General features: G+C 33.6%; 5 protein-coding genes across 5 annotated transcripts; 4 read left to right on the top strand and 1 right to left on the bottom strand.

Annotated features, from left to right (window-relative positions):
• Positions 1–1,200: 1,200 nt before the first annotated feature.
• Positions 1,201–1,917, top strand: RO3G_10483 (uncharacterized protein; the record flags this gene model as incomplete). The annotated part of the gene is made up of 3 exons (XM_067665068.1): positions 1,201–1,259; positions 1,318–1,606; positions 1,756–1,917. 3 exons carry the CDS (start codon positions 1,201–1,203, stop codon positions 1,915–1,917), a joined length of 510 nt encoding a protein of 169 aa, XP_067521169.1.
• A 1,168-nt stretch (positions 1,918–3,085) lies between these two features.
• RO3G_10482 (uncharacterized protein) lies at positions 3,086–3,244 on the top strand (the record flags this gene model as incomplete). The annotated part of the gene is made up of 1 exon (XM_067665067.1): positions 3,086–3,244. One exon carries the CDS (start codon positions 3,086–3,088, stop codon positions 3,242–3,244), a length of 159 nt encoding a protein of 52 aa, XP_067521168.1.
• A 420-nt stretch (positions 3,245–3,664) lies between these two features.
• On the bottom strand, positions 3,665–4,031 carry RO3G_10481 (uncharacterized protein; the record flags this gene model as incomplete). Its single annotated transcript, XM_067665066.1, has 3 exons — positions 3,665–3,802; positions 3,858–3,926; positions 3,981–4,031. 3 exons carry the CDS (start codon positions 4,029–4,031, stop codon positions 3,665–3,667), a joined length of 258 nt encoding a protein of 85 aa, XP_067521167.1.
• Positions 4,032–4,340: 309 nt separating this feature from the next.
• RO3G_10480 (uncharacterized protein) lies at positions 4,341–4,674 on the top strand (the record flags this gene model as incomplete). Its single annotated transcript, XM_067665065.1, has 3 exons — positions 4,341–4,436; positions 4,494–4,559; positions 4,615–4,674. 3 exons carry the CDS (start codon positions 4,341–4,343, stop codon positions 4,672–4,674), a joined length of 222 nt encoding a protein of 73 aa, XP_067521166.1.
• A 1,605-nt stretch (positions 4,675–6,279) lies between these two features.
• Positions 6,280–9,507, top strand: RO3G_10479 (kinesin heavy chain; the record flags this gene model as incomplete). The annotated part of the gene is made up of 9 exons (XM_067665064.1): positions 6,280–6,396; positions 6,449–6,548; positions 6,601–6,674; positions 6,728–6,812; positions 6,949–7,217; positions 7,373–8,542; positions 8,592–8,741; positions 8,792–9,088; positions 9,139–9,507. 9 exons carry the CDS (start codon positions 6,280–6,282, stop codon positions 9,505–9,507), a joined length of 2,631 nt encoding a protein of 876 aa, XP_067521165.1.
• Positions 9,508–9,922: the final 415 nt, after the last annotated feature.

The raw sequence follows: 9,922 nt of genomic DNA, 5'->3' as shown, positions 1-9,922 counted from the left end.
TTTTCAAATATAATGAAAATAGACCTTTACCGCTTTGAAATATTTTCTTTAGCTGCTAGTAGTTACAAAAAAAGTATTGACCACTTAATAAATTAATCGGACACAGTTCAGAAAAGATTGAATGGTGAGAGCATACATTGTGAAGAAGAACAAATAGTTGATGATTTGGACAGAATATACGAGACAAACTCATAAGAGAAACAATCTCCAAAAAAAAAAAAAAAAAACGAAAAAAAAGAAGCTAATCATAGCAGCTTTACGACAAGAGTACATTTTATTCAAATAATGGTAATAGGATTATTAAAGGATGTTTAATATGAAAAACATCTTTAAGTTCAAATGATGTTCTCACCACTCCAATATTAGTGCAAAGGTAAAATGAGATCTCTCTCTGTGTGCATGTACCTCTGAAAAGTCATCAGATGTGTATCGGTACACTTTAATAAAATGATTTTAGAGTTTAAAAGTTCCGAAGCAATTAATTATTATTTCCCTTTTTTTCTTTTTCCGCGCTAGTCTTGTTATTTTAAACATACCCTGAATTGCTTTCTTTTTTCCCTGGACCCTTATTTGTGTAACTCTTTGCTAACCTTTTTGGCTGCTGGTTTCCCTCTTCCATCCCTTCTTCCTTTTCAAAAAAAAAAAAAAGAAAACAAATAAAACAACAAGCACAAATATTCAAAAATAAGGTGTTATTGTAATTCACATAAATCAAAAAGCATGAAAGTAAGCTAAAAATAATAATAAAAAAAAAAAGACTGTACACAGACTAGTTTGTTTCATGAAAATCATACGAATTGTGTAACCATTCAAACCTTATGTCAATCACATATTTGAGGATAAAATAAAGTGAGCTCTTTACTACCTTTAAGGTATCAAATACATACTCTATTCATTATGGTTGGAGTCGTGGTGATGATTATAAAGTAAAAAATGCCTATAACTGTGAATATTTGTCTATTTTACGCCAACTTGACCATCTAAAAGTAAACAAAACAAATAGTTTTAATTGGTGATGATCAAAGTAAAGAAAGGAAATTCTGGAATGGAAGAACAGTTACACAACAATGGCAGTTATCCCTCTTTTGTTTATTTATGTTTCTTTTCAAAACCTTTTTTCCTCTTTTTTTCTTTATCTCTTCTTAAAAAATGTCTATCTTAAAAAAACTTGCTAGAACGTTTATAATCACGCTTGAAAAAATGAAAGAATCACCCCTCATTGAAGGGCGTGATCTTCTAAGAGATTTGCTGGTGGATAGGTAAGATTTTAAAAAGCATTTGCATTTAAACAACATTCTGACATCTTTTTTTCCTTAGGCTTGGTCATAGGCTTGTTGGGCTTCTTACCATCCCTGAACAGCCCAAGGCCCAACAAGCCGTTGCTCATGAGTTGGAGTGCCGCAAGATAGCAAAGCACGGCCTCCCAATCAAGCGAGAGAGAGAGGCAGATGATGAGCCTTGTTTGGGTCGCCTAAATTCACGTTTGGCCGGCCCAAACAAGAGACGAAGAATCGGCAGCTGTGAAGCGGAACCATTCCGCCAGCAGTTGAAGAGAAAGAGAGAGGATGATGATGAAGGAAGAGATCGACCAAGCAAGGAACAGAAGGTATGAAAGTAATCTTAGATTGCTTTCTGCCTTCTTTCTTTCTTTGCTTGGCCGACTCGTGTCTCCTTTTTTCATCTTCTTCTCCTCTTTTTCTTGCTTGTTTTGTTGGATTGCCGCTGTTTTGTTATCTTGCTGGCATTGCTTTTTAGTTGCTGCTGTTGCTGTTGGTTTTGTTGTTGCTGGTTGTTGCTGGTTGTTGCTGCTGTTGCTTTTGTAGCTGTTTTTGGTTTTTGTTGCTGCTGTTGGCCGTTGTTGCCGTTGTTCCTGTCGTTCCTGTTGTGTCCTTTTTTTTGTTGTTGTTGACATTTTAGTTTGTTGCCTGGTGCAACAAGTGCTCAATAAAATATGTTTAAAAGCTAAATACCAATCTAAATTTAATGATAGAGTGAAAATTTTTAAAATTAAAAAATAAGAAAGAATCAATGATATTGAATAAAGTTCTATAGTCGAATACTTTTATTAAAGAAAGATTTGAAGACTATTTATGTTAGCTTAAGCAGGACTTGGGATTTGATGGCAAAGGATAGTTGTGATCAATATGATTTGACATATACAAGAAGAATATTATAATCAGGTACTAGTAACAAATTGTCTATATATAAACTGAAACATATTATTTAGAGTAGTTACCAATTATCAGGATCTGTTTCTATTCAAACTCATTTGCAAAGGTTTAGTCTAGGGCAATACGACTGTATCGCATTGTCATGCCAAAACATGGTAATGAGACAAAGATCTGTACTTGTTTGTGTATATTATATATGTAAATCTCACTAATATACCAATGATTTCGCGCATAATAGAACAAACATTCGAAATATTCTAAGAAAAAGTTTACTAAAACTTTAGAAAAGCCATGGCGTTGGATTTATGATTATATGCCATGTGCGTTGTGATACTAAATTGAGGCTGGATTGATGTTCTAAATTAAAGGAATTATTCTTTAAGTTTTGTTTCTAGCTTTGTTATGTTTTAAATCGGCTGGTTCTTCTTTATTTAGGCTTTTTTTTTCTTCACCAGAAATTTATCAACTGTCAGCATCAAATGCTGTTTATTGAGAAAAATTTAAAAAAAGCAGTAAAAATTACAGTCCATCTTTTGCTATAAACTCTACTGATGTAAATAGATCAAATTAATTGCCTAAAATCCAGAGCATGATGCACAAGTTAAAATGTAAAACAATTGTATTCTTTTTTAAATTGTTCTGGTATACACCTTCCCCCAAAATTGTAGGCACACTTATAATAATTATAAACTGGAGACAAACCAGAGTCATGCCCAAGATATCCCTCGTGCATGCTTACACATTCACATGTTATCAATTGTCTCAATAGGCATCAACAGTTTTGCTCCCCTGTAACTATTCCTGATTCTTTCTCATTCCTTTTTGATAAGTTCCCACACACTCCTTTGTTGCCCACAATGGATTGCGTCTTGGCTTATTTTATGCTTGATTTTGCTTTATTTTGACAAAGCAACATGACTGTCTCCCTCAGATTACCGCTTTTCTTGGTGAACGCTTCCTTCGTTGGTTCAGATATCATCCTTAACTTCTTGATTCCTTTATCATCTATTTTCCTTTCACCTTTTTTGCCCTTGTTCTCTAAGGGATTTTTTGTTCTCCTTTTCTTCCTTTGATGGATCTTGTCTGAATTTAAAATGAAAAAACTATAGTGAAAATAATAACACAATCCAAGTAATTATTTTGACTCTTATAGGACACATTAGAGTTAATAATCCCTTTCTGTATCAGTTAAAACCAGATAGAATGCTTCTTTATATGTAAAGTTTTGCGTATAGACGCTTTAAATCTTTATCCTCCAAACAATTTTGTAATATTGTATATCAAGTACATGTTTTATTTTGCATTGAGCAACTTTACTTTTATTTGAACATTGGTTGTTATTCCCAAGAAAATATATCTGTTTGACTGGTAAAAAAAATGCCACACATGACTGAATCAAATCTTCGTTTTGTAAAATATTCTGTAATGTTTTCTTTTTTTATTTTACATAAAAGTCGACATTAAGTAGATTAAAGCGCCCCTTTTGTCAGTATTTACATGGCGCTGTTTCTTAACTCTTCAAGTCTCTTAACAATGAATAAGCTAGTATCAAGAAAACGATCGACACAGTTGGCTAAGCAAGCTTCTTCACTGCGATCCAACTTGTTGTTAACCTTGTTAATACACTTGTCCTATTGTTGATAATAAATACCCTTTTTTCCTACTTGCTTATTTTGTTTTATTTACCCAACAGTTATCTGTTAAAGAATGTACAGTCTGTTGAACACGAGCCTTGGCTTGTTCGGCTTCAAGGAACTAATGTTTTGTTTTAGCTTTTCTGTAAGGTCTATATTAGTTTTAATTGCATACTTGTCCAAGTTCACGTTGGTCGTTCTCTGAAAATTGGAGTTGTTGAGACATGTTTTAAAATGAAAAGGAAAGCTATTTCTGGGACCCCCGCTCCCCTCAGTGAGCTTAAAAAACTTCCATAGTCTCTTTCGAAGCTAAAATGTGGCTTAGATTAAGTCACTTTGAAGTTTCGTGTTTGAACTAAAAATACCATTATGATTGAAAGACTTGCTTAAAGTCATGATAAATTTTTATAGTGAAATAAAGAACATTATCTATTGAACACCTTAATAACTGTCTTACTATATCCGTTCAAATTTAATATTTTAACGGCAATTCAGTCACATCTGCTTTACTATTTTCCTTTCTTTTTTAATTTTAATGTCAAAAAGAAGAGCAATAAAGGGTGATCACTCAAAAAGCGCTGAGGATGATGTTGCAGTTGGTACAGTCATATTTTCTTCTGGCCAAACTAAGGTAGACTTCAAGTACTAACATTTCTGTTTTCAATTTCCTTATAATCATGCATTGTAGTATGATGAATTTTGGGACGATTCAGAGCTCATTGAGCACTGGGATAAAACTGTTGAACTTTACAGAGTAAAAAAAAAATAAAATAAAAATGCTGTGTTAAATTACTGTTTGGATCTAATAGCAGAATCGCTTGTTAGACCCAATATTCAAATATAGAAGAGCATCCTACCAAAACAAATAGGTAATATTAAATTCTTTGAAGAAAACATAAAATTCATAACAAAGGCAATTATTAGTAAAAAAAGGAAAAGTGAAACTGTGAAGGAAGGGAATGCAAAAAAGGTGATTTCTAATACAGTAGTCTTGATTATATATTAAGTATATATTAGAAGGCTTTTAAACAACCAACTAAGAATTACGAAACAAACCAAAATAGAGTAAGTCTAAACAGTTTGATGTTTTGATTCTTCTTTAACAAACAAAAAGGAGACACCAGGGATAAATAGTAACTTTGATTCGTCATTTAAAGCAACTTCTTCAGGAACAGAACAAGGTAAGTTTCATTATTCAACATAACTTTTATGTTTCTTATCCAGACTTTAGATGATTTTTCAAATTTAATCATGGCCTGGTACTACGCAGGCTATTATACCGGTCTTTATCAATCAAAATGATCTGAAAAGGATCTTTTTACAAAATAAGATCTTTTTTTTTTTTTTTTTTTTTTTTTTTTTTTTTTTTTTTTTTTTTTTTTGCTTTAAATAAATTTGTATATTCTATCTGTCACTCATCTTTATGTATCGATCCTCTTCTTTGGCTGCCGATATCCCATATCGAATGCAACCGTTGTATCTATTGGAGCCTTGGCTGATTGGCTTGTCGAAACTCTAAACCTTGCCCAAAGCATACCCGTTAACGGCTTACAAAAGTTTTACAAATGCCTGCATCTATCATAGATCCATTGTCGTTCCTTTTCAACATTTTTACTACCTGTCGATCTTAGGCCCTATTATAGTGTGATTTCTTAATTCTTTCACTAGCAAACCATATGTACTATCCTTCATGAACTCAAATTTATATGTGATGATAAGATACCTCTACATCTATCTAACCTGCATTCCTTTATATTGGCCCCCCCCAAAATGACAAAAGCGAAAAAATAAAAAAGGTCATACATCTACAAAAAGGGCCACATATACCCTAAATATTTTACTTAGCGTTTTTTTAATTTTAGAACTAGCAATACTCATTTCATTTAGTCATGTCAACTTCAGCAACTAGATTTTATTCATTTAATCCTACAGATTTTGAAAAGATGGGAGCCAGCAAAGATCATTGGGAGGATGAGATTAAAAAATGGAGGATTCAACTTGTGTTCACTGGATAAACAAAGAGTTCAGAGTCAAGGAAACTGGAAGCTCTTCATTGGGCCGCCAAAAGACGATTTTGTGGAGTAAAGATATGTGTGTCATCGTAGGCCTGACACTTGTGTATCTAGTTCAAGTAGTCTCTGCTGCATAGCCAGAAATTGATCATTTTGGTTCATTGAATCGAAGCCCATATTTGCGGTGTTGATCGAGCGAAAAAGAAGATCAATTATATATATTATGACATTAGAAACAATTTTTAAACAAAAGAAGATAAGGCAACCATATTTCATAATTTTTATTTGAGTGTCTCAACCAATTCTGTTAGAATTTATTTCGACACTTGAAAGTACTGTATTACAATTTATTCTACTTTTGGAATATAGTTAAAAAATGCGGACATCCAACTTATTTGAATTCATTTCAATACACATCTCTCTTTTACTTTCACTCTCTCTTTTTTTCTTTATTAAAACGTAATGTCAAACAACATAAAGGTTGTATGTAGGTTTCGACCCCAAAATGCTTTAGAAATAAGAGAAGGTGGTGTACCTATTATTGATATTGATGTTGAAGGAACTCAGATAGCATTGAAGGTATAAAGAAAAAAAAAGCAAGAATTTTCTATAGAAATAACGATTATTTCAGGGGAAAGACTTTCAAGGTAGTTTCTCATTTGATAAGGTATTTGGGATGAAGACACCACAAAAAGATGTATTTGAGTATTCTATTAAAACCATTGTAGACGGTAAAATGATATTTTTTCAAACGATATTCAGTACTCTAATATGCGTTATTAGATGTTACTGCTGGTTACAATGGAACAGTCTTTGCATATGGTCAAACAGGTTCAGGAAAGACGTTTACAATGATGGTAACCACCTTATATATTATTTATAACTCGCCATTTATATTATACGCACAAAGGGTGCAGACATTGATGATGAAAATACAAAGGGTATCATTCCTCGTATTGTTGAGCAAATATTCACGAGTATTATGGCTGCTCCTAGTAACTTAGAATTCACTGTCAAAGTATCTTTTATGGAAATCTATATGGAAAAAAGTGCGAGATTTATTGAACCGTAAAGTTGGACATGCAAAATGTTCAAGACTCTCCTTCTTTTTATTTACTAATTTTCTTATAGCCTCTCAGGATAATTTACCTATTCATGAAGATAAGACACATGGGGTTTATGTAAAAGGATTGTTGGAAGTTTATGTAGGTTCACAAGACGATGTGTATGAGGTCATGAGAAATGGTAGTGCCAATCGTGTTGTGTCAGCAACCAACATGAACGCTGAAAGTTCTCGAAGTCACTCAATTGTTGTTGTCACCATCACACAAAAGAACATTGACACCGGAGCTGCCAAAAGTGGTAAACTCTATTTGGTTGATTTGGCGGGATCAGAAAAAGTAGGCAAGACAGGCGCATCAGGTCAGACATTGGAGGAGGCTAAAAAGATCAATAAATCCTTGACTGCTCTCGGTATGGTCATTAATGCTCTCACAGACGGAAAGGTGGGCTCTTCACTAAACAAAATATGCACAGTGACTCATAGGTTGCATAGTCAAGTCACATCCCTTATAGAGATTCTAAATTAACCCGTATCTTGCAAGAGTCTTTGGGTGGTAATTCACGCACGACACTCATCATCAACTGTTCTCCATCGTCGTACAATGAGGCTGAAACACTATCTACTTTACGTTTCGGTATGAGGGCCAAAACGATCAAGAATAAAGCTAAAGTTAATGCGGATCTTTCACCTACCGAGCTCAAAGCCCTCCTTAAAAAAGTCAAGACAGAGACGATCACCTTTAAAACTTATATTGCTGCTTTGGAAGGTGAAGTTGGCATTTGGAGATCGGGTCAAGTGGTGCCTGAAGACAAATGGGTGACCATGGACAAAGTCACGAGAGGAGATTTTAATGCTTTACCTCCTGCTTCTGGTTTTAAAAGTCCTTTACCTTCCGATGACTTCTCTCGACCTGTGACACCTGCGATTGTGCTCGAGAAAGACGAACGAGATGAGTTTTTGAGAAGAGAAAATGAGTTGATGGATCAAATTACAGAAAAGGAAACAGAATTAGCCAACCGCGAAAAATTCCTAGAGTCACTCAAAGAAGAAATGAATTATTACAAGGAACAAGAGAAAGCAACCGCAGAAGAAAATCAAACAATGACGTCCGAACTAAGTCAATTACGGCTTCTGCTGCAAAAGGTATCGTTTGAAAGCAAGGAGAATGCCATCACAGTCGATTCTTTAAGAGAAGCCAATCAAGAATTAATTTCTGAACTGGAAGAGCTCAAGAAAAGTTTGGTAGAAATCAAGAATGCTCAAAATAAAGCGAGCCAAAGCAACAAAGAAAAGAAGAAGGCAGAAAAAGTAGCTGAAATCATGTCTGGATTTGATGTATCCAATGAAATATCAGAAAAAGAGCGACAAATAAGAGATGCCATTATTAGGTTGGAATTAGACGGAAATGATCTCACTGTAGACGAACTTGTGTCATTGAAACGAGATCTTTTTGATTCTCGTGTATTGGTTGAACAACACACAAAGATAATTGATAACTTGATACAGGAAAAGCAAGCGATTGAACAAAAGAAGTTGGAGTTTGAAGCGAAATTTGCCAATCTTGAACGTGAGTATGAAGAATTTTTAGATAGAACAATTGCAGAGGAGGAATTTCAAATTCAAAAGAGTATCGATGTTGATGAAACTCTTGGTACTCTCAAGGTAGGTTATGAGCTTCATTCGATCAGAAAAATTGATACTTGTGTTATAGGCTAAATTAGAGCATCAATTTGTTGCTAAAAAAGAAATTCAACAGAGAGAAATCGATCGACTTAGATTAGAACTGGAACATATAACAAGTGAACATTCTAAATTAAGTATGACCATCAATGAATTGAAGGCAGCTAACAATCAACTTCAGGTAAATAAAAGATTACATGAATTGTAGCTTGTTTTTCTGACTTAAATTAGACTCTCCTGTCAGAGCAAGCTCAACAGAGGCCTACTGATATCAGCAAAAAAGAGAAAGATCTTGAACGCATGAGAAAGGTCATGGCACAACAATTAGCTGAATTTGAAATGACGAAGAAAGCATTAATGAGAGATCTTCAATTACGCTGTGAAAAAGTTGTAGAGTTGGAATTGTCCTTGGATGAGACGCGTGAACAATACAACAATGTATTAAAAGCAAGTAGCAATAAACGACAGCAAAAAAATATGGCATTCCTTGTTAGAGATCTTGAACATTTATGTAATGTGCAAAAGCAGGTAAGAAAAAAGCATAATCAGAGTATACAAGTATTAAAACTATGCATTAGCTTGTTGAACAAAATGACACACTAAAGAAAGAGGTTGCTTTGGCAGATCGCAAACTGATTGCAAAAAATGAACGCATTCAAAACTTAGAAACCTTGTTAGGAGATGCACAAGAGAAGCTGCTTCATCAAAATCAAAAGTTCGAAGCACAACTTCAAGCTGTTAGAGAAAGATTAGGACAAGCAAGGATACAGAAATCAAATCAACCAGCTTTACAACTATTGAACATTAGTAGAATAGCTAAGCCTTTAAGAGGAGGCGGTATTGTAATCGAGAATAGCAATGTAAATAACAATAATGATACCGAAAAACATAATAATATGAAACATAACTCATGGATGTCTAACTTTATTGGCGCTCCTCTAGCATAAATAATGATTCTTTATACATTTATATACATACATACCTCTCTCTCCCTCTTTCTTTTTAAATAAAAAACTATAATTTTTTACAAGAATAGCTCTTAATAATAAAAGAATAGAAATAGAGTTTGAAACAAAAATTTTAAAGAACCTCCACATTTTGTACTAATACCATTTGTTTACGATCTCCATACACTTTTGTGATACGATAACACAAGAAAGATTAAGTTTGAAAATCAAAAAATGCATTCATATTTTTTTATTAAAATACTTTTTCTTTCTTTCTCTTTTCGTGTATAAAAATGAACTCATTAAGAGGCGCATTAAATAAAATACCACCAGGAACTACAATCCATATATTAAGAAAAACTTTCTCTTTGCCAGTGTCTGCAGCAAGATTAATACTAAATGATCTAGCAAAACC

This window comes from Rhizopus delemar, genomic scaffold, assembly GCF_000149305.1.
Source record: "Rhizopus delemar RA 99-880 supercont3.8 genomic scaffold, whole genome shotgun sequence".
In the NCBI taxonomy this organism is placed as follows: Eukaryota; Fungi; Mucoromycota; class Mucoromycetes; order Mucorales; family Rhizopodaceae; genus Rhizopus; species Rhizopus delemar.
This window is presented reverse-complemented; position numbering and strand designations above follow the sequence as displayed.